Here is a 24,805-nt window from a genome sequence, read left to right as displayed (position 1 = left end):
AATGTTCCAAAAATGATTTAAATTAAACTAAGTGAAGCTAAATCAAAGTGTTCCACGTATATCCTGGAAAGATACTGCAGTATGATACAACCTATGACTTCAGAATTATTTCGGAGAAGGGATTTGAGAAATCAGTACAAATCCAGGAAACCAGCAGAAGTATAGACAAAGGAATGTATCGTGAGTCAATGATGCTGAGCACAGGCTGTGAGCACTAGAGATTTCTGAATTAGACCAATAACTAAAAAAACCCGCTCCTCTATATTTTGAAAGGCATTGTGCTGTTTTTTCAGAATTTCAGAATTGTTTATGTTTCAAAATTAAGCTCTACCAAATTCTTAGAGCTAGTTAAGAAGCTGGAAGAATGAGGGATGATTTTTCTCTGTTGTTTTTTTTTTTTGTTTGGTTTGGTTTGGTTGTGTTTTTTTTAAATTCATTTGCTTGCTTTGTGAAAGATTAAACGTCTTTCCTTGGGATAAAAAAAAATCAGATTTGTGATAATTTTGTGGAGCTTGAACAAACAATATCCAATTGCACTGTTTGGAGTTTTGTAAGCCAGCAGACAAAGAACCAGTGTGCTCTCTAGGACAGAACACCGAGTGAGTTTTCAAACATTCAGGAATATCTTCCTTCAACCGAATGATGGAGGTACCCTTTTATGAGTGGGACACATGGAAGGAACGTAATTGTCTAAGCTAATGAAATGAAAGAGCTAGAAAATAAGAGCCACCAGAATTTGTTTTCTGGCAAGACTGTATAAAACACTGTCAAGACCTACCATATCTTCCGTGGGAAACCTGGCAGATGAGAAACCCCCAAATCTATTATAATTCAGGCAGGGTACTTGGATAGACAGTCAATCCGCCAGGCCGCCAAGGAGAAAAATAAATGTTTTGCTGATGGCAAAGGAATTGTGTTTTTTATCTACATCAGGACTGAAATTCTGAATGAAAGAACAGGCTTTATTGAAACAAAGGAAGTTTTGTGTGATGTATCTTGACAAGGCACTTGAGCAGTATTCAACGCTCAAATTATTGCAGAAAGAGTTGGGTGATTCAAGAGACCTGAACAAGGAAAATATTGAATGAACTGTCATCTCTGCTGAAGCAGAATGAAGTAGACACTCCCATTTTTAAAAAGATTTTCTCATTATTAAATTTTTCTTATACTGCCTTCTCAGCTGCTTTTTAAATTCATTTTTAAAGTGTTTAAGACCATCCAAAAGTGGCAACTGCAGAATTTCACCTCATTGTGTTCCTCATTGGCCCTCTCAAATGCTTTAAAAGGTGACATAAGGGCACCGCAGCCTACAATGACTAATGCTTGGCTGTCTCCTCTAGCTTCCTATGCTCATACGTCTTCTGTTTTTAGTTTCTCCTTGTATTATCAGTTGGTGTGGTTACTTTACTGGCGGGAGTTTGCTATTATGAAAAGGCTATAGGGATGGCTATTGCATCTCACACTACCGGCAAGGAAGCGATTGCTGTTGGCAGCTTCTGCTGCAGGAAAAAGCCGCAGCTGAATGAACAATAAAAACAAACATTTGTTTCTAGTTCCTATTCGTAGCATTAGGAGTTTCAGATTTTGCTAAAGCAAAGAAATTGGGGATTGACATGGAGTACATTTGGAACTAACTGGATGAAAATTGAGATATTGGGCTGCTGTAACTTGCATCACAATCTTCCCTACTGTGTAAGAGTACAGGAATGGTACAAGAGAATAGAGCACCTGGAAAAACTCTTCAGAAACCTAAGTTAGAAATCCAGGTATCCATTATAATCCTTCCTGACTCTTAGTTCTGGTCTTGACTACTGCTGGCAAACTTCTACAGAAAGCCGGGCACATTCCATGACACTAGATGCCACATTCTACAAAGGGATGCAGAAATGCGTTATTGCCGTTGATAAATAGTTTCCTCGTCCACCTGCCTGACTTGAGCCTGTACCACCAACTCCCAACAGCACGAGAGGTAAGGCGTCCCAGCAGAACTGAAGTAGGAATGAGCGTTGGTCTACAACAGTTTATTAAATTCCTTCTTTCAAAGGGCATTTAGACTTTGCATGGACAGGGAGGAGAGTTTGCACACAGCAACACAGAGCTTTACCCACCCTGTGCCCACCTGCAGCTTTGTACTATTATTCTGCCATGCCTGGTGATGTGACCCAGACGTTTCTAATTATTTCACCTGAAAGCAATTGTCCTTGCAGAAAGATCAGAAAAAAGCATATGCTGGAGAGATTCAGTTGTTGAGCTCAGCCTCCTGCTGAGCCAGTACCCTTTAATTTGGAATTATCAGAAAAGATGCAACTCCAACATGAATTACTGTCTTTAAAATACTAAAATGAGCAAGAAATCACAGCCTTTAAGTGTTCAAGGCATTCTAATGATGGTGAAGGTCAGAGACAAAATGCAGACTTGTGGAAGCGAGGAAGTGTCAGAGACTCATGTAATTCTTATTTCCACTGAAGTAAGTGGGCAGAAGCTTAGCGTGGAAGAAGGGGGCAGAAAGCAGACAGGCTATTCGGTGCAGCAAGGACAAAGAGGGGCTGCAGTCAACAGTGACACAAAGGGCATTCCCAAGCATAGCTCCATCATTTCATAGTATCTCAGAAAGCACAAGGATGCTCCTGCCTTTATGGCAGCAATTAGAGAGGATACAGAAAAAGGAAGTGCAGCTTTTAGAGAAAGGGGTTTTGTGACGTGATGGTGCTGGGATGAGCGATTTCTCTTTGATTATCAGCTCCAGCTGGGAGAGTAGGGGAAGAGAGGGAAGCAGGTGGCTCCTGAGAGATCCCACCTGGAAGAAGGCTATAGAAGGGAAGCTATGCTGCAGTGTGAGTCCTAGAGTTAAGAGGAGGGTAGAAAGTAAAAGGTTAATGCTTTTGGTCTTTTGGGTTTTTTTGTTTGGGTTTTTTTTTTTTTTTAATGTATTAAATAGTAGGAGCCTTAGCTTGTATTTTGATCTTGCAGGGGTTTTTTTTAGTTAACAATAGAAAGTGTATTTGTGAAAGGTGTTGCAAAAGCCCTGGTTGCTGCCTTGAGCTCTTCCTGGGTGAGTAAATATTGTATTAGCTCATACCTTAGCAACAACAACAAAAAAAGACTTTAGCAAGGTCTTATTACCTGTTTGGGTAATGCAGCTCTGTTTGTGCTCAGTTAAAATGAGGCTTTAAAGGTAGAAGTCTGGTATTCCTTCTGTGTGGCAATCCCAGACACAGCATAACCAGACACTTCTAGGGTTTTTTTTGCTAAGTCACTGATGCCAGCGATCCTGGACTTGTGTGACTGGGAACCGATACAATCTGCAAGTACATGAATTCAGTAATTCTGCAAATTAACTGATGAATTCTTGAGTCTTTTGCCTTCTAAAAATCAAGCAGTGAGATAATATATTGGTAGGAGGAGAAGGGAGAAATTCATTTGCAGAGGCTCACTAGGCTCAAGATAGATCTCCGCAAAGCTTGGGAAAATAGCTTTCTGTGGCTCTGCGGAGTTCCTGTTTAATTACTTAGCCAGATATGACCTTGCACAACTTCTGTAATACAAGGGACTAGGAGATCTTTTGTGGTAAACAGATGCCATAACAACTCTGTTATCTAATCTCTGATGCCACCCTTTATAAAACTATATATATATATATCCCCAAAGCACCTAATTGAGAAATGGCTTTATGAAGGGATAAAAACATTTGAGTTGCAGGAAGAAGTTACACAGGAACACTGTTACTTGGGTTTTGTTACGTATGAATACTGTTATCATCAGAAGACTCATTTCTAGTCGTGTGTCCTTTGGGTTGGCAGTTATTATACTTTTGGCCACTGGAAGGAAATGCCTAAGAGGTTGAGCAGAGTGATGTTATTTAGTTGTATTTTTAATACAGTTTAGGAGGTGTGTAACTGTTCGTCTGCAGTTTTCTTGCACGCACCTGGGAATCTGCCGTGTATGAAAGCGTTCCCAAGGGACGCGGGTGTGCCTGGCACCTTAGGAGAGCCTAACCGAGAGTCTGTATAATCCTGCAGAGTGAACCTACGCTGTTTGCAGTAACAAACGCTAACAACTGAAGGAATTGGAGAAGTAGTGATGTGGCATAATGCGGTGGATTGTACTGTGTTGAGAAGTTGTTTCATTCCAAGCACTGCTTTACGTGCTTCTCTTATACAGAGTTTCAAAAACAAAACAAATAACAAATATTTTCTTTTATATTGGTGATGGTCATGTTTTAAACTTGCATTGTAGGGGACAGGATGAAATGAGTTTTGAAGTGTGTGACATTAGAAATGTGGACTGTGGGGGTGTGGGGTTTTTTTTTTGTGCTAAGTATACCTGTAATGTGCTGTTCAGGAAACAAAAGAGATGGTCCAAATATCTTGTTGAACAACACACAGAGCCTGTGCTAGTCTCTCTAGCTATTTGAGCCATGCACACATGCACCCTTATCATACCCTTACGGGACAAGCACAACCCGCCCCTAAACCTCAAGGTGCCACCGGGTGTCAGAAACAGCCTCTCACCTGCTGTGAAAACACAACCCCTACTGAGCAGCTGGCCCCAGGTGCTGCTTCCAAATGCACGGTAATACTTTGACATCACTTAAATACCAGCCTCTTAAATATCATCTCCCTTTGCTATCTTGCCTTTTGAGCAAAGAAGCTGCTCTGCTTTAAGGGGAGAAGGCAAGCCCGCTGGTTCTTAATTGCCTCCTTCCCCAAGTGACTTGGGAGATTGTTCTCTAACTGGCTGTAATTATCCTTTATTGTAAACTAACCAAAGTACACTCTGATTTCAGCATTATGTTCATTAGCATGCATCCTGTTTTGAATATTAATGGATTCTGGGAATGTCCAGTCTATAAGAACAGACCGATTTGCGTATCAACTGTTTGTGAAATACCCCGAGGAACAAATTTGTACCATGTAACTGATTTGAAATGAAACCCACAATGCTAAGGGCACAATATCAATGGATGGTCAAGTTGCAGAGTGGCTTTACTCTGTTTATGTGGGCGTCATCTGAGAGGGAGATAAACTTTTTATTGTCCCCAGAAGAGCGCTTGATGGGAAGGTGGTTCTGAGCCTGTGCCAAGTGCTGGTGGAAAAGTTTGCCTAGTGATGTTGTCAATTGCTGGAACATAAAGGAGGTGACTGGGGGTTTTTTCTGCCTACTGAGATCATTCCAGTCAAAAGATGGATTTGAATTTCCAAGTGACTCTGTGTGGATGCTCTTCTTGTAGTAACAGGGGCTGTTTAAACAATGTAGAATAATAGACTTCCTTAGTGGAGTAAACCACATCAGAAAAAAAAACACTTGCAAAAATGTGCATGCAGAAATCTATTGCTGAAAAACTTGTTCCGCAACTGCCTTTCCAGTTAATTTCCTCTTGTATACAAGCCCTTCCTCAGAGCATTTTGTCATCTATTTCCAGAGTGAGTGCACTTGATCACTGAGCTTGTGCGCAGCGCTCAGATCTCAAGACACCAGCTACTTGGAGTGCCTGGTGCTAGAAATCAGCACTGATGAGCATTCACATGCCTGGTTTGGCTAATAGAACTACCCAAACTGTTCTGATGTGCAAAATAGTTTTAATTGTATATGAGGCTACTGCTTTTGCTGGATATTTCGATACCTCTCTTAATGAGCTGGATGAGGAGGCAGATGAATATAGAAGTTGGAGAAATGGAAATAAGGATTAAGAAACAAAATAGAAATCCATGTTTAAAAACAAAAGACTTGCTTATTGCCCATGAAAGCATTGGGGTATTTACAGGGAAAAAAAAAAACACAACACTTTATCCTAAAGGCTTGAATGTGATGTTGCATGCTTAGGAACTTCAGTTAATCTCTGACTAGGACGATTCCCACATGTGAAAAATTGCAATGAAACAACTGTCGTGCTATTGAGTCCTGTCTATTCTTTGCAAGTTTCACACATCTTTGAAAATTACTCTGAACAAATCTAATGGCATCCCTGGGTACTACAGACTATGAAAATAAGTTTAAAAGAGCCTCTGAAGTATAGTCTGTGGGCTTTTCACCATAGCAGATGATTCTGACACTTGCTAAAGTGTAGGCTAGGCTTCTGTCCTGTCACTGGTAACTTTAAATGCTTATCTACTAGTCTGCTAGTGAAAATTATATTGCTAATTCTTGTAAGTCAAAATGTGACTTTTCCAGGCTTTTTTGCCTTTTGGTCTTTTTGGTCTTTTTAAATATAGTGACAGCTATGTGAGCTTTAAAAAGGCAACCATCTTCTATTGTTCTGCCTACTTTTCAGAAGCAGTAAGAGAAAGAATACGGAAAATGCCTATAAATGGTATTACATATGCCACATATATACATGTGTATGTCTGTCTGTATGTGCATAGGGAAAACATTGTTATCTAAAAATTCAGATATCTCAGCAGCAAACTTGATCCAGAAATAGATATATTTTTATGTGTTTTAAAGAAAGATCTCTCTTCTGTGAGGAATAATAGGTCTCCCTTGTTACCCAGGTGCTCTGGGTGAATCCCTTGAGCAGAACCTATAGAAGCAAGAGGCAGCCAGTACATTCACTATATGCAGTACTGTGTGAGGCCATCTCTATGTATCACTGTATATACACATACGTGAATGCATCTCTGTACATATGTGGGTAAACAGACTTTTAAAGTAATCTCAGGTTATAGTTTCTGTACCTGCTAGTTATGTTTGTGCACTTTCAGCCTTTACCAGGAAATGGAGCTTGCCAGCTTGGTCAAGCTTTGTCTCTTTTTTAAATACCCATTTGCACGTACATGTATCTGGGATGGTATCCCCCAATTCTTGCCTTACCTTCACATCGTTGATGTTCATCCTCGTTCCCTCCTTCCCAACAAAGATGTCATCTATGTCAACCAGGATGTACCTATCCAAGGACAAGGTGAGCTTCTTCCCCGACAGGAAAGAGATGGCATCAATAAAGATCAGTTTGTGCAGCCAGAAGGTCAGGTTGTTTCCAAAAAGGACTCTTTGAATCCCGTCATGAAGCCCCAAGTCTTGGATGACGGTTGCATACAGAGCAGCCTTTGGCAATGCTGCGGGGGGCGACCTGGAGGTCTGAAGTTCGGTTAAAATCACGGGTTGGTAGGTAGAATGGTTAAACTGGAAAACTGTCCAGTCTTCGCCAGGCAGCGGACCTTTCTCAACCCTTGGCGCTTTGGTAATGCGCAGCAGGGGAGACTGAGGGTTTACCACACAGTCTTTGAGGGCTACATTATTGTACAGATGTAATGGCAATCCTTTCAGTTTTGTACTTGGGGAGCTGTTCTCGTTGGCTTTATGAAAACCAATTATGCTAACACTGTATTCCACACAGTATTTTTCCAGAAGCTCTCTATTCCACGAGTCCATGGATACATATTTTAAGATATTCTCATATATAACGATCGTGTATTTTCCTCTTCCGTTGTCTGTGAGAGGGGGAATATCCCCCTTAGCTGGCGTGATGACCATGTGGTACTGAAATCTGCTGGACTCGAGAATGGCTATGATATCTTGCCCCAGCTGGGAGTACTGGCTTTCCACGAACAGGAGGACAGTGGGATCAGTTTTAGATGGATCAATTGGCTTAGCTGTTTTCAGCTCCGAGGACCTGTACGGTAGAAGTTTGAGGTCTTCGCACTCCGCTTCTCCGGTGGCTTCCACGAGGGCCATTTCCTGCTTGTAGCCGGTGTAGAGGTAATAGGCAGAAATGACAATACTTGCCAAGCAGAAGGTCGCCAGGAGAATGACCAGCGTTCTGAAACTTCTGCGGAGCTTCACGATTAGATTCATCTTTCGCAGGACTTCCAACTTCTGTTGGACTTGCCGCTTTTTTTTGTTCTCTCTTCCTAAAGTGCCATAGGAACGAGGAGGTGCAGAGGCGCCGATTCCCCTCCCGAGACGTTCATGTGACCATTGCAGTGCATTTATGAAGCTGTCGGGGAGGTTATAAAGCTGTTGGAGCGGGAAGTCAAAGGATCCGGAAAGCTAAATTGAAAGAGGTTTTCTCAGAATACAGCAGCTGCCAATAATCAATGAAGAGGACTCTTAACATTATCTGCAACAAGAAGTAAAAGAGAGTAAATAAAATAAAATCCATAAAGCAATTAAAAACACACGTTAATAAAGACTGTGATTGATACTGGTAATCTGAGTTAAGAGGGAAGTTTATGAACAATTCAAGGAGCACTCAGTGTTGCTTGCTTTTGCGATGTATTAAGATAAGCTGCATTAAACAGCTCTCCCGTATTCTTAGGGTAGAAAAATAAGCCTAAACATAACTTTTTGAGGACATGGATCTCTCCATTTATGGGCATTTCTTATCTAAAATGGCTCATTTCTATTGCAAATGGGAATGACTAAAGATTGGAGGACAAAATTAGGACAAAGTAAATGTTTGTTAAATATGGGCCATGTTCCAGGTCAAACTCGAACTACCTGTTTTGAAAGGGGTAAGAAATCCTGTGTGGGACTGTGAAAACTAATGAAATCAAAGTCATAGACACGAGAGGACTTCGAGGAAAGGTCTCTTCTCTCTGGTTTTGATTCTGTACCTAGGGTGATCAGTACTTTATGGTGCGTTTAAAGACTGTCTGGAACGATAAAGGTTGCACATGGATTTCCCAAATAAATGAATAGGCTACTAAAACTGCAGGGTACAGCTGTGCATGCCTCTGCCTCCATCAGGGGGGCATGAAAGGGAGTTGTTCGGCAAGCTCTGAGCAGGCACGTACGTGTGTGCCCTGGGCCGTGACACCTCCAGCTAAAGGGCCGGGCCTTTGGTCTGTCCCTGCTGTGCTGCAAGGCTGAAGTTTGCGGTGCTTAAACCTGACAGCCTGGCCAGCTCTGAAGCCCTCGTGCAATTCCTGGTAGTTCTACCTGAATTCATGCAAAATTACCACTAGTAACAATAAACCATATGACTCAGAGTCAATTAAAACTAAATAAATAGCCCATGCTGCTCTATGGATTTAAATAGGAATTAACATCTTTCTGAATTATTGATATTGTTTACCTATTGGAACAATGTGAGACTGTAAACAATGGATGATTTTTGAACTGCAAGGAAGAAACGCGATTTCTGGGCAGACACTTGTCAGTTGATGTCTCCTCCTCCGTTAACTCAGATTACATTGTGAGTTTCATTCTGAAAACTACTCATTCACCTTAAGCTTTACACTTAGAACTGGAAAATGCTTGTAAGAAAGGTACTGAAGAAATATGCCTACCAGTGTATTTAATGCCTCCGGTATACAGTTCTAAGGAAGCTCTTGATCGTGTCAGTTCAGGATCTTAAAAATGCAGGTGAAAAGTCTTAATTTTGCTTTAAATGCCTCGTTTGCCACCTTCCTAGTGTTAGTGCTCTACTGCTCTGGGGAGCTTATCGAGCAATGAACAGAACGCTGGAGTAACTGAATTAATAGGTCTACTTGCTCATGAAAGGCTTGTTGCTGCTCTCGCAGTTTAGAGAGAGGGAGTTGTTGCTGAGGCCATTTGTGACTTTGCCAGGTTCAGGCTTTTATCTGTTTTTCCTTTCTCGGTTGGAAGCTTGCTAGGAGATTCGTACCCCTGTGTTGTGGGCTACTCCATCAGCGACCCTGCTGCGCGTCACACAGCAATTGGCCAAAAGGTGAGCAAGGTGGGTAGTTTATCCATGAACAGAAATAAGACAAATGTTCTGTATTTAGCAATGTATTATGTATGAGAGAAGAAATAAAAAAGAAATCGCAGCTATTACTAGGAAATAAAAATTATTCTGATAATTTTAAGAGTATTTGCCCCCCTTTGGTGCTTCCCTTGTTCCGCGTTTCTGTCTGCTTGCCAGGATCTCGCTGCTTATTAAACCTCCAATTAAGATTTTATCAAAAGATAAAACCGGATCAAATGAAGCATCCTCTGTGAGGCTGTGTTTCAGTTTTGGTGACGTTGATGAGTCACTCAGCCCGACTCTGAGGGTTTATCGGATCGGGAGAATTGCTCTCCGTGGGAAGGGCAGCCTCGCTGGGTGGGTAATCTATCTGCCCACAACACGGCTAATTGCACCAAGCCTTAGTTCTGCGAGCATGAGGTAGGCAGGTATCTTGAAAATAATAATTAAAAACCTCTCTTGGACTCCACGTTCTCTGCTTGCTTTCAGCACTAGAGGGCAATATTTTCCTGCTTTTTAGCAGACAGCACCTGCTCTCACCTCGACTCACAGAGCAGACAGCCCTGCCTGCAGGCAGGCTCTTTCCAGAAGGGTCTCGGAAATCCTCAGGGCCAGGTAAACCACCTTGATTAAGACTCTTATGTTTAAACATAAATAAAAATCAGTACTTCTGCTCTAAGAAATCTGCCAGTAAATCACACCGAATGCTTACCAAATGTCTCAGCCTACACCTGTAGCGCAAGGGAATAGCATGCAAGGAGACCGGCAAGTGCACATCTTTTCCTCACTGTTCTGTCCTGCTGGATCCCCCAGGTACTGGCATTGCAAGCTGTCAAAATAACACACTTCACGAGCCAGATCTTTGCTGCTGCTATTGCTTGTGTTGCTGAAATCTGGGAAGCCCCTGACTTTATACTAGCCAAAACAAAAATACAGTATTCATCGCAAATTATTTGATCCAAATAACATTGGTAAAATCTCTTCCAGTTAAAATATTAGTAATCAGATTTAATGTAGACTAGTGCATCTCTTGTGTGCCGATATTATAACAAGTGCAAGTATTCACACATATCTAGATGTCTAAATATTAGAATTGATAAGGAATTAAAATTTGCATATGGAAACCTGGCACTGGAGCAGATCTTTTTAGTTTGCACATTGTGTTTGAACTGCTCTGTTGAACTGATTATACTATTCCGGAAAAAAAAAAAAGTGTGAAGTAATTAAAGTTTATGAAAATAAATCAGCTATATTAGCCATTAGTGGGACATTTTCCAAGACATAATTGGAAGTTAAGTGCCGTTTGTGCCTTTGAAACTCTCCCCCTTAAAGTTCAACAGCTTTATATTGGCTCAGAAATTCAAATATCTTTGGAGTACTTCTGTGCTATATTAATTTGAAAAACATGAAAATAGGCCATATTTCATAATTAGCATTACTAATGTAGTTTCATTTTTAAAAATGGTGTTTGAGGTCCTGTGTTCCTAAGGTCACTGGTCAGCTGATTCATTGACTCTTCAGGGGTACAGCCCAAAGCTGGGTACGTTTGATTGAGGAATCAAGGGCTGGTCCTTCGGTAGATCCTCAGTCTTGCGTTCAGCTGACTTCCCAGAGATGGGGCCCTTCCCCGGAAAGGGCAGAACTCTGCAATATAAGTCTGTTGTGATGCCACAGCCATCTGCAGGAACTGTAATTTTTCTTTAATTCAGGCAGCCAGAGAAAAAGAGGTTTAAAAATTGCTGCCTCCTTGCTAAATAATGCTTCCTGCTTCCCCATAAAAATGCATTTGATTGATGCTTAAAGCATACTGATTTTTGAAGATGATTGATTGAGCGATTAGGACTCAACTATTTAAAACCAATAGCACAATAGTGAAGAGAAACAGCTTCTTATTAATACCATGTGTTAACATTGCTTCAGGAATTAAAGCCGATTCTTTCATGGTCCAGTTCCTGTAACACAGGCCGCCTCACAGGGCTTAGTGGTTTAGTTGCACCTAATTTGGTCAAGATGCTTGTTAATCAGCGGGGGCAACACAGATGTTGCAGAAGGCAGTTACGTATTGCAAAGGTAGCTATTAATTGCTTATGAGGGATAGCTGAAATAATGAAGTTCTTGCCTGGGTAAATAGGGAAGACTCCATTAAGGGTGAGAGTTGCTGCCTTCCATCATCCATCAGGGGAAACAGGTGATATGTGAGCAGTCTGGCTGTGGCAGGAGGACGGTGGCGAGTACTCGCTGCGTGGGCTGCCAGCCTGACCAAAGGGCAGGGACAGCCCTGCCTCGCAGGGCTGTCGTAAGCTCTTCTCCTGTTCTGACCTCTCCTTGTAGGTAGGCTAGGGATCTCTGATCTAGTTCAGCGTCTAGGAAGCAGAGAGCTTCCTAGATGATGTTAAGCAAACATCACCCTATGGACTAAGCTAATAGACTTCACATCTGCAGCAGGGTAGGAGCCTGTTGCTGATTACAGTGCTGAGTAGAGGAGCAGGACACTTGTTGATCCCTTGCAATACGGTCATCTCTGGTTGCCTGCCTGTAGCAGAACAGAACGCTCTACGGGTAATTCATCTGGAGGCAGGCCAGAGGTTTCCTCTCATCTCGCTCCAGCATAAATCAGAAGTCAGAATGTCTTTATTTTCTATATAGAAAACTTCCCTTTAGGCTAAAAAATTAATGCAAACTCTTTCCTCTTTCCCTTCCTTTCTAGGCTTGTATGACTCCTGCCATTTATTAGCAGTCCAATGATCCATGATACCTACTTGCTGCTCCTTACGTATGACTGCTCATTCAATACAGAAAAATAGCAAACTGATTTGAGTGAAAAATGACTCCTGTTGACCATTAGCAAAAAGTTCAGGGTTTCTATTCACTGCAGAGGGAAAGCCCAGCTTTTTTCTCAGGAAAGTTTCCAAGAGACTTTTTTACTGAGCTCATGAAATGCAGTTGCTTTCTTGAAAGTAATTTTTGCTTTCTTTTTCTTTTTTTTTTCTTTTTTTGTTTTTAAGCTTAATGAAGTTCTCCATGTTTTGTGTTTAGAAATGTGGCTTTGCTTATGAGGTGTGTTGATGCCAGCTGCTCATAGCTTACCACAAGGTCTTAGAAAACTTTTACCCAGGGTAAGAACAGCTTCTCAGCTGGTAAAAGCTGTTGCAGGTCTTCTAACTTTGTTCGAACTCTGTCTTATAATTTCTGAGTGGAGGGGCTGCTCAGCACTTCTACCTCTTTTCAATGAATAATCATCTGTAAGTTAAACCACAATTTTTCAGTATCTTCAGCAATTTGGTCAGTCTATAGCGCACATATAATCTTGTGTGATTCCAGAAAGCTAAATGGTGCCAGAGGTTGAAGTCAATAATCAATGAATATAAAGCAAAGTGTTTGAATACCTCAATTTGTGCACGGAATAAAAGCTGGCACGATCTTATGCATGAAACAATACTTGGAAGCCAGCTATTTGACCCTTTTGACTCTATGTTTCTTTGGCTTTAAACTTCTCCAGGTGATTTCAGAACTTGGAGCTATAAAGAAGAAAGGCAGCTAAAGGCATATTGGGAGATAGGTTTTACACATAGACGTAGTCTCACACATGCACAGATGCGCGCACACCCCCACCTCTTACTGCATCTATAAGATAGTAGGGAAACATGGTGTAAAGGTACTTAGGAAGTTTGTAAACTCCTCACTCTTGATAAACTGGTAACACCTGACTGCTGCAGACAGATTCATGCAAAGCTAAGAGCTTGTCTCCCTCCAGGACCACCCCAGTTGATCTCTTTTTATCATGGTTAGCATTGTCAAGTCTGATTTGAAGCACACTAAAGGAGTGGCTTGCTTTATTTTCAGTGGTTTACTTGTCTTTTGAATGACATAGGGAACTGTGATTAGAGAAAGCCTCGTAATTATTCTTTCTATTCCTTTAATACTTCTGAAGGCGCACGGATAGCCAGCGCTCGCTTGCCGTAAGTCCCGCTTTCTTGAACACGTACGATAGATGTACCGTTGTATCAGCATGTAAGCAGACATATTATGTTCTCACTAACGCATATGTGGGCTGAAGTTGCTGAATCACCGAGAGGGTTGGTTTTTTTTTTCCTTATTGATGCTTTTAGACAGGTAACTATAACATCTGCTAATGAGATCCCCCGCAAAGATAATCTATGTGAATTGGTGGGATGCTCTTACAAATGTGAGCTAATGAGGCTGTAAGGAAGGTATTGTTCTTTCTGCAAATCCTCCCTGACAGAATTGTTGCTTCCTTTGATTCTCCAGCCCATGTGTAGCACTTCACATTGCTTAACCCTGAGTTGAAACTTATTCTAAGACTTAACCAGATCGTACTTCTGGTGAATGTTGCCTGATGTTCAGCCTCAACACTTCTTTCTTCTGACCCATTAACTTCTAGCAGTCCCATGGTCATTTGGACAACCCAGAAATGCACAATAATATCCCATCCATGATGTTTCAGTGACGTTTCCTCCAACTGTCACAATTTATCGGTCTCTAACGCAGTAGTGTTTTTGAACATAAGTAGTTGAAATATTTTCTCAGAAATCACTGACTGCTGGTTTTTCTTGAGTTCATTCTTCTTTTCTTCCACGCTTCCAGGTGTGGAAGGACCACAAACATGCCATGAACAGAGAACCTATATATGTATTTCTTGTTTCTTGACAGGGTGGCTCCAGTCACCATCTCAGTGGGTAGGTGTTAATGACCACGTTCACCTTCTGTGCAGCTCCATATGTGGAAAAATATTACCTGGTGAATATCAATATATATCACTGTATGTATACTTTGGTATATTTTGACGTCTTCAGGCAAAAGACCTTAGCTTTGTGGCCAGGCTTAAAATATTGTCTCAATCCTATTTCCAATGAATGTGTCTGTCTTGCCCGGGTGATGGAAATAAGATCTATCACTTCTTACCAGTAGCTCACCAAAAAATTATAAAAGCTAAATAGCATTATTCTTGGTTACAAGTCTGACTTTTGCAAGGTCATTAGGCAGACCCATGGCTGTGTTGGAAGCAATAGCCCCTTGCTCTTGTGTAATGCCCTTCAACAGATAGGTGGCTTTACAACCCTCCTGACATCTGTAGAAAAGTAATTGAACTACCGAGGATGAAAAGGAGGTGTTGAGAGATGGTCTGAATGTCAGAAGCTCACTGCTTAAGCCATGATGACAGAGCCAAAATGTCATGGCAGAAAGCGGTGGCTGAAAACACAGCAGAGGTTCCCATGGTACGACGTTGTGCGTGACCTACAGGATTGAGTCCCTGGAGTAGATGCTTTGCTTTCCCAGTGAGATTAGCGGAGGGTGCAGGTGTAACGAACATCCTATGAGTGCCCCAGTCCTTTAGACTGAAGCTGGTGAATAAAAACGGGCCTCACATGTTTTCCTGAGGCAGCCTGCAAAACATTCCTCCTGACCTGATGCAACAAATCTTCTGAGCTCGCTTGGTTAATGGCTCTTCATCACTTTTCAATTCATAGTTTAATGCTTCAATGGAAGCCAATTTGAATTCATTTAACTTTTCAAATAAAACTTTTGTGAGATGCTGTATCATATGTTTTATTACAGTCCATCTATTCTGTTACTGTTTTCTACTTTTATAAGGCTGTCAATTAGCTATCCAGTTTCAATAGACTGATTTGTGTTGTGAATTCAGTTGAGACACAACATTTGTGCAATATAATGGCTGCCTAACTAGAACTCCTTAAAGTCAATCAATGCAGCAGTCAAACTCTGTACATCTTGTTTGGTCATATATAAAAGTGAAGGTATTAAAAAAATTGAGAAGATTTTTTTTATAGTTCTATTAGCATCTAAATAACTGCAGATTTTCTGTACCTATTTTGAAAATTTACCAATGGTTACAGATTTGCTGGATAGCTATTGAAACTTTACTTTCTGGAGGTTTCTTACACAAAAAAAAAAACAGTTTAAAAGCTCCTTTTTTTTAATGAAGAGGCCTTTTGCCTACAAGACATAAGCTATTCCAGAGCCTGTGACTATTAGAAGCTAAGCTCTTTGGTGTTTATACTTTTTTTTCAGTAGTTAATGTTTCCCACACTTTCTGTTTTCCTATTGCTTTTATGGGACCTAAAAATGTTTGTACCATACAAGATAATTTAGATGTCTCCACCCTTATGTCAATGACCATATATTTCACTGAATAACATGTTTTGTGGTATCCGTATCCTGTCACAGGGACTAGTTGTGAGAAAGTCTGATGTGGTCACATCTGTGCTAGGAATTAAAAGGAGGCCACTAACTTATTTCAGAGAGACTACTGCTGTCACACAGTAATGATCTATTACTACTGCAAAGGAAGTCTATTTAAACCCAGATAACAAAGAATTTGTGCCTAAATCCTTAGAGAAACATGTTTGCCGCATGAAACTTATACAGAGGTTTATTCTGAGTTTACTCAAGCCAGGTTCTAGGCAGCCAGAGACAGTTTTCAAGCTCTGGGTACATTAACTCTCTTCTTATAACAGGTTCCTTATATTTATTATTTAAGTAAATTCTACTGAGGTCCCCTCTCCCTGTCCTTGTTGGCTGAAGGGTTTTGTTATCATCGAGAGGATTTGGTATGACAATAGGTAGAATACTTAGTGGTTGCTGGGACCAAATTTACTGATCAAAGCAGGTGTGGGGGCTAGAGCATCATCTAAGCCATCAGCGCTGGGGACAGCCTGGCAGGTCTTAGCCAGCAGATAGGGGTAATGGCAAGCAATGGCTTTCAAGCGAAGTAAGGTGAGCAGAGTGAAGACAGGGCGACCCTCCACACGCCTTCTGTGTGTGTACGTGTGCCTCTTGGATTTCCAAACGGTGTTGTTCTAAAGAGGAAAATTCAAACAGTTGCTTCCACCTCGCTCATAAAATACTTGCATTTATCGCTGCTTTATTATATGACAGTTTGGGGGCGGGAAGTTAAGTTTATAATACTCTCCTGTCTTTTCCATATATGTTTTAATTGCTTAAGTTAAAGCCTTCGCCCTAGACCAGGTTCCAGGCAGTCCTTCAGAAAATTCTGTGTCTTTTTACCTGTCCTTTAAAACTAGAGATATGAGGTTTTGTGGGAACTGGTTATGGCTGCACATATTACTGTTGTCAGTAAAACTAATCTAGACAGAGAAACTTCATCATGTACTAAAAATACTACAATACCCAACAGACTATATCTCACTTCAATGTATTTAAGCATTTCAGACGCTGCCAAGCAGACAAGAAAGTCCAAGGAAGTCTTATGGAGGATACTAATCCAAATTCAACTTCTTTTTATCTTGCCACGATTGGATGGGTATTGTTTGCCTATCAAGAGGAAAAATGTGCAGGGGTGAGAGGATAAGGCAGGGAGCTGAAACCTCGAGTTCTGTCTCTTTCTGCCACCGATATCATGTATTGCCCTGCCCGATATCATGTATTTCCTGTCTGTGGTGTGGGAATAATCCCCTTTTCTACCTTTACGTGGGCATTAGCTGTAAAATGCTCTAAGTTTATTCATGTTCGGCTCAAATGTATATGGCGTTAAATGCACACAATGCATTTAAGAGAGCCGATGCAAAATTCATACTTTTATGTGCAGTGCTTGTTTCCTTTTTCTTCTTATTCTTCATGCCCTGGTTAAATTTCTTTGAGTTTATTTCTGGCACTGTTTTACGGGGTTTCTCTGTGAGAAGCCACTTTGTCAGTCAAGTGAAAGATCTCTTTTGAGATTTCTGGTGTGTCATTTGTGACCTATAAATGCTGTTTTTCTTTTGGTTCAAAATATAAACAAATGTTTCCTTTCAAAAAGATCTAGTCTTTGTTTTGCCTAGATAAAGTTCAATTTAGAAATGCCACTAGTAGGATAAGGGTCCTATTTGGGAATTCAAGGGATTTTTTTGATGAGTCATGCTAAGCTCAGAGACCGGGACTAGAACTAATACCATTAGAGCTATGCGATAGAATAGCGAGGCTCTGATTAAACTGTTGTTTTTGTGAAAAATCTCTGTTTATTGAACTACTGAGGCGTTAACTTATTTTTGGAAGGGGGGGTAGAATAAAAAAAAAAAAATCCAACCAGTTGTCAAAATCTTTCTGAACATACTGCCCCTGCACCAGGCTGGAATTAGTTAGGATTTTTTACTGTGTTTTACAATATGCCTCTTAGAAGAGGAAATCCGGCCTGGCTTTCTGGTTTATGGAAGGGCTTACAAACCAACAAAATGATGTCTCCGTAGTTGACACAACAATATATTGTAATCACCAAAGTTGTGTTTTAGACAATATATACACATAGATATTTAGTTTTCTGCCTGAAGGCAAATATTTCCCATGGAGGAGAAAGCCTTTTTGGTGCTACTTTAGTTAAATATCTGAATATGCAGAATGACTGCTGCTGATTCATGCTGGTGTGTGGATCTTGCTACCTCCAAAGCTGATGAAGAGTTAGTCTTATGGGAGTCTGAGAGTGTCAAGTGTCCTGAGGCATGCACTGCTTGCTTTGCTTGTCACACGGGCAGTATGTACCGTGTGATCTTTAATTGTGATTTTTTTCAGGTACAAATTATAGTAACATGCAGCCCTGCAGGTAATTTAGAAATAGTAAGGTATGGGGAAACAAGACTCCGTTGACGTTGTGTTAGAAGATGAAGTTCCAGAATGACTGCCTTTCAGTTACTAACGAGACAGACCTTAAGAAGGAGGAATGGTGGCTCTATCAATTCAAAGCAAACCTGGACCCTCGGTTACTAACAGTATTTACCGGTTTGTACAGTGCCCTGTGCAGTGAGGGACTGTACCCTGAGTGTGCATGCATGGTTCCACCCCTAACAGTGCAAATCGTATGGGGGTAAAATAGTGAAACCACTTAAAATGGCACAACCAATACAATCTATTGACGAATAAGGAATAAAAATACCCTAGTCCATTATACCAGCTATTTAGGTAGGTAGAATGCAGGTAGTCTGGCAAAAGTATTAAGGGAGATAGCCTTGCTTTTGTCTAAATTAAACAAAAACCATCAACAACAACCAAAAACCCCAAACAAAACTGAGAGCTTTAAAATCAAAAGTGACCTGTAAGTGTAATTTCTTACCCAGAAACCTAGACACTACTGCATTTTCCTCCAATATCTAAAAATTTCTCTGAATCACCAACCACCCGCCCTCCCCTCTGGTGGTTTAGGGGGGTGATAAATATCCCAGTGAGAGAGAATAAATTCAAAGACTACCCTGAGGCTCTGGAAGTCGAGCTCTGGCCTTCTCCTTGCAAAATATGGTCCCATGCAAAAGGAAAAGATGTTGGATAAAACATCCCCTGAAACTAGAACATAGAGGTGGGTGCATATTTCATGACACTGTTTTAACTTTCCAAACAGTCGCCTCTTTTATGGCCAGCAGCTACTATTAATTATTTATCAGAACACTTATTTATACACTAAAAGCTAAATGCAATCCTTTCAGTGGAAGCCTGGCAGAGTGCGGGTTGAAATAAGTAGCTGTGGATAGTCCTTCAGGAAGATACGTTTCGTGCACGGTTCTGCTTAGGGAAGAGCCTGGTCACATTATTCTGTCTGCTGTGTGTCTGATAGTGATATATACGTATGGGAGATTAAAACCCAGCCATTAGTAAAACTCTATAGCTGTAGATGCAGCGCATCAGCCCTGAGCATGAGCTGTGCGTGCATTTCTCAGTGCTCTTGCGGGCCGTGACAGGATGGCGGACGCTCCTCTCACCCCGTGGCTGCGTAAGGACTAACTCCGACGTTGCACGGTTGTCCTAGCAGAAATCCTGCAACAGCAGCCTTGGCTGCAAAAGCATGCATGCTGTAAGTCTGGCTATACCGTGGTCTGGGACAAATGCATCAGTAGCTATATGTGTGCAGATTTCTTTCTGTCTGGTTTGGGGCTGTGCTATGGAGTACCTGGTCTTAGCATATTTTGGGGCAGGAAAGGAGCTTGCATGGTAGCTTCCATGTGACGTGAAGAAACAGAGACAACAAAGACCTCCCTAGGTCATGAAAAGCAAACCAGGGATTCATCAGGTTTTCCCTTGGCCAGGCTAAGTAAGCCAAATTCAGTTCTTATTTCAACAGCTTCCAAGGAAGAAAGAACCCCTTTCTTTTTGTTGCTTTTCTCATGAAAGAAGCCCACCCTGTCTTGGCTTCTACTTCTGTATTTGCTCTGGTTCTGCAAAACCCATCCTAGAGCAGAGGAGGGAGGACTAATTTGCTCCACTTGCCTGCACTCAGGGAAAGCAGTTGTGACTCTTCCAGTAGCCAGCGGGGGGAGGAAATAGGTTTAAATACTTCCCTGTTCCTTTCGGAATTGAGTTTAAATCATCTCATCACAATACATTACTTCTGGTGCCAATGTGTTTTCTTCATCAAATGCTGACATGGTTTCTGCACTGCTGTGCTGTTGCCATGTGATTCTGGTGGCATTACTGTTTAGATAAAATATTATTAGTTTTCTATAGCAACTGTTAATTTCAGAAGAATCTGTGATTTCCTTGTAATTATTACTGACAGTAGTTGTAATAAATGTTTCAGATTGACGTGCATGGCTTTCATTTTCTTCCAGCACCGGATTTTTTTTTAATAGCTCAAACAATTTTTCTAATTTAAACGTTGACATAGATGGAAAATAAATTCTGTATTTATACCTAGCACTCTTCTGGGTGGCTTACACTTCATGGTGGGCATTGTTTTAACATCTCAATAGGAGAAGTAGACTTGTTGCTGTCCTATGAGCATTCTTCAGGCTTTCTCAAAATGTGAGACAGGACACTTTAAGTGAATGCTCCAAGCAATTTCCAGCACAGAGGCCCTCCTTCTCCCACAGTCCAGCCCCTCAACAAGCTCTAATGGTCCTCAACTGCATCCCAGGCCTGAGAATAAAGGATCTGCCAAACTACCGCCTTACACTCTGCTCCTTAATCCTTGCAAATGGTTTCAAACCCAGGCTCCCCTCATCTCGGGAAGTGTGGAGAGCCCTTGGCTTGTCTTAAGCTCAGTGCCCTGTTCCTGAAATAACTCCACAGGCTGGGGAAATTGCAGCTTTCTGCACAATTCTGAGTTATCCTTTCCTTCAGCCACCCAGGCCCCAGCTTGAAATGTTTTGCTGCTCTCATCTCAGGGTTTGCTTTGTTCAGAAAAGCCCATTTTGCAGGTATGGAAAGCAGTTTCTTGGATGCACCTAAGAAGCTGAGGCATTAGGAGAGCTTTGCAAAGCAAACACTTGATGGAAGCAAACATCAGTGTATACATGCAGCTGAAGCTCAGCCAGCCCTACGGTCACAGAGCCAGCCCAATCAAAATTGTTTGTGAGCTAAATCAGAAAGATTTGGAACAGAAATGGCCTTTTTTAATTTTTTTTTTTTGTAAGAGATCATGATTTTTTTCCCCTTATTGCTCGTAGAAAAATAAAACGAGAAACAAGCTCTTTCCGGTGGCATATGGTTAAATGTAATTCTTTGTTTATCCAACCAAAAACTCATAGTCATAACTAGTAGCAACTCATCAGCATTTTCTTTGATCAGTATTGCCCTTGGTTTGCAATATGTGGCCATGTTTACCTTAAAGCATCTCATTATACCTCTGAGATGATTCATGTACTGTAAGATTTCCAAAAAAACCCACCAAACTTTACCATTAGCATATTTTTCCCCCACTCGTACTAAATGGTAGTTGAACTCTAGAGAAGCTCATGATTCCCTGCATGCTCCCATATCAGCCAAGCTTGATCAGTGCCATTACAAAAAGCAATATAGCAGATATCACCACCTCTAAGCATCCATAAAGTTTTAATAGGACTTCCAGAACTTTATAGTGTGAGTTAACAGGGTGTTCAGACTGAAATGGAAGTATATGTGGGGGCATATATATCTCTCTCTATCTGTGTGTGTGTGTGTCTGAAAGTGGTCAGGCACTCAAGCATCCTGCTCTATGCTTAAATCTAACCCTTTGGATTTGATTTGCTCCAATAAAATGAAAGTTAGAGGAGCATTTCTCCAGCCTCAGAGAAAACAGTGGTGTCAACAAGACATTAAGGTACCCTTGCTTTCATGTCTGAGGCTTTCAGACATTAGGCAGTTATTATGAATCAAAAAAATGGCCATGTTCTGAGGAAATGGCACAAAAACTAATACACAGTCTTCAACTTCTGCATAGAGCAATGCCATTAGGAGCATCTAATCTAATTGAGCAGATCATATTCTTTGAATTGATAAGATTCAGAAGAAAACTGGAAGCCAAGAATTTCCTTAGTTAAATGTGACTTGGCATTTCCCCCCCACTCCTCCTTTAGAGCAGCGTTTCAGAAAGCAAGTCAGACAGCACAGCTTGGCCGATGGTAAAATGTGGATGATGGAAGTACACAGACGTGATGGGGCAAGGCAGGGAAGCACCTGGCAACGTTGCCAACTATTTAAACTTTATGAAAAAGGAGATTCTGCTTTTCTTCCACAAGCTGAACATCTCATAGCAGGAGGATTATAATTAAAAGCTGCTGAAGAAATGGGGTGAAAATGACTTCTCTTTTTATCTTTTGCTCTGACAACGTTCAGAGGTAGAAAAGGCAGAATAACCTGCTACACGGGGTAAGCTGGATTCTGCGACGTTTATTCACAGGAAAGGAGGGTTCAATCAACGCGATTAAGAGCTGCAGAAGTTAGTAAAAAATGATATGGTAAATCCCCTGGGGAGAAGAGAACTTAATGAGCATGGGCTTTGTGTGTATGTGTGGTTACGTTAGTGTAGTGCCTGCAGGAAGAGACTTAGTCACCTCTAAACGTTTCTCCTTTGAGTGTTTATTCCCAGCAGCAATGACTTGGAGCTGGTGTGTCAGCTGTAAGATACAAACGCTGGGCTGCTGCTGTGCCATCTGAAGTGCAACCACTGATTTCTCCAGTTTTACCTCTTACTACCTGAAACAATCCTTCCTTCCACGCTATGAATGATCATGCTGTTTTTAAAAAAAAAAAAAAAAATATGTTGCTGACGGATGTTGTTTGGATATCAAACTGCTGGAAGAGAGCAGATCTGCCTGTCTTGGCTTCCTCACAGTACAATTACTCTTACTTTAAATAGAGCATGTTTACTAAATATCCATGGAAAGCTTTCACATTGTCATTTTAATACATTAGTTTTGCTTAACTTTGCTAGATGGTAGCAAATAAAAGCAAAGTATATGGAGTAGACTAAAGAAGAATTGCAACGTTATCCTCTTTTTTTTTTTTCCCTCACATAACTTCCCGTGCTCTAACTTCTGTGGTCTTTCACATATTTAGCCAGACAACTGTTTCCCCTCCGAGGGCGCGCAACCATTTACATCGAGGGCACTTGCATGCAAACATGGCAAAGACGATCTCAAACTTTCAAATAATCCTTTGAACGCCGGGCTCTAGGCAGCTCTCTGAACTACTTACTGTATACACTTAGGTTCTAGGCAAAACATTTTACACACCGTGTGGATATTTATACGTGCTCAGGAACTGTGGTCTTGTCTCTGAGTACAGGCACTGTCTATACAGTCATATGTATATATACACCCAGAAGTATAGGTTAATGTAGTAATATGTGCAGAAGCTGAACAATAGCTTACCTAGAGAAGAATTTCTCTTCCTAGCGTGCAGGAAAGAGACATCTGCTATTCAAATCTCTTCACATGGCTCCAGGTAAACTAGGGAGAGTTTTCAATTGATAGCAGCTGTCTGAGCGGCATCCCGGGAAGGTTCCTCTTGCTCCAGCCCCAGTAACTGAACTCTACCGGCACAGTCACATCTCATTTATACACAGACTGTCCTTTTCAAAACAAGCAGCCAGCTGGAATGATTCAAACCTCTGTTCAGCACACTGTTAAAAATGCAGCTTCCTTCTTGGACATGGGGATTACACCAGGGAGCAAGCAGGCTACAGCAAAAAGGCTGTGAAAACTATTTAATCACCCAAATACCAGCTGCTCCCGTTACTACTGCCGGTGCTGCCGCTGTGCCTCCTGTTTGCTGTAGTCAGCCTCCCTCATATCTACAAGAGTATCGAGGCGGCTTTGCAGGGTGGTGATTGGCAGAAGCGGCCAATTCCTCCAGCTAATCAACCCCCAGACTTTCAAGGACTCGGAGCTGCTCTGATGTCATTCCAAGCGAGGGGGGATGCTTCACGCGAGGAGGCAAATTCGGAGATGAGCTGCATTCCTCTCCCACTGCTGTGATTGATTAGATGCTCCGGGAGGATTTGCATAATCTGTCATTGTGCAGTTGGACCACCTCCCCTCCTGCCTGCCCGCCCAAAATGCGGGAGGAAAAACGCCACTTTCAGCTTCTGATTTTACACCTGGAGTCTGCGACTGAAGGCCTAGGAAAAAGGAAAAGTTGAAAGAGTCATTTTCTGGCAGGAGAATGCTTGAGGCCCCAGCCCCCGCCGCACCATCCCCAGATGCTAAAGGAGGCTCAAGAAAATCACAGTGCTAGAAGACTTTTTGGTTCCTACTCTTGTTAGGTCACTAATAAGATCACCTGGTATGACAAAAGGTGAGTTTTAATGCATGACCAAAGCCAAGCAAAGGTCACCCAGCTAGTTGGTTACGAACGGTCTCCCTGACACCACCTCTGGGTGGATATCGGCGAACATGTGGCGCTCAGAGGTGCAAAGTATTTTCCTACTGTATGCGACACAAATTCTACCTATTTGTTGCATAATTTCATATTAAAATCCTTTATCTCATCCAGCTAGAGATGAAACCTACCTCCATAGCCAAGGAACATGATTGCTATGCGACTTTAAATTATATTACAGTGGGAAAACGAAACGCTTCTATATTTTAAAAAATTAGATTTTATACCAATCTAATTTTCAATTTTTGCCAGCTTGACACCTTTCACTCCAAAACCGTTCTTTGTACGATACACCTTGGAATTGAAATTCAGCCAATTCTGTGCAGCAAATGTGAGGAGAAAATAGTTTTGTTCAAGGAGACTGGAACAAACCCATTCTGAGATGATGAATGACGCTGTAAACTCAGATTTGAATCATAGGAGGGTCAGCTCAACCTTTCGTGTTTCCAAAATGGTGTAAATAAATGGTGTTCCATGAAGTTTACCACTTACACCCTTTAGCTGGGACCTTCTTCATGAAGAGCTATTTGCTCTCTGTCAATGTCCAAGTTTCAAAGATGG

General features: G+C 41.4%; 1 protein-coding gene across 2 annotated transcripts in view; it reads right to left on the bottom strand.

Annotated features, from left to right (window-relative positions):
• Positions 1–23,976, bottom strand: part of LOC104052011 (bifunctional heparan sulfate N-deacetylase/N-sulfotransferase 4) — a 106,707-nt gene extending 82,731 nt beyond the window's left edge. For both annotated transcript variants that reach the window (XR_010372812.1, XM_064450567.1), the window contains exons 1-2: positions 23,236–23,976; positions 6,811–8,056 (exon numbers count right to left, since the gene is read on the bottom strand). Coding sequence is in view for 1 of the 2 variants with exons in the window: in XM_064450567.1 (XP_064306637.1) it covers positions 6,811–7,791 (981 nt within the window). In the remaining variant the exon portion in view is untranslated. The remainder of the gene's footprint in view (positions 1–6,810; positions 8,057–23,235) is intronic.
• Between the last annotated feature and the right edge of the window lie 829 nt (positions 23,977–24,805).

The sequence above is a fragment of the Phalacrocorax carbo genome, chromosome 4, assembly GCF_963921805.1.
Source record: "Phalacrocorax carbo chromosome 4, bPhaCar2.1, whole genome shotgun sequence".
NCBI classification, from domain to species: Eukaryota; Metazoa; Chordata; class Aves; order Suliformes; family Phalacrocoracidae; genus Phalacrocorax; species Phalacrocorax carbo.
The sequence above is the reverse complement of the archived record's forward strand: the minus strand, read 5'-3'. Positions and strand labels throughout refer to the sequence as shown.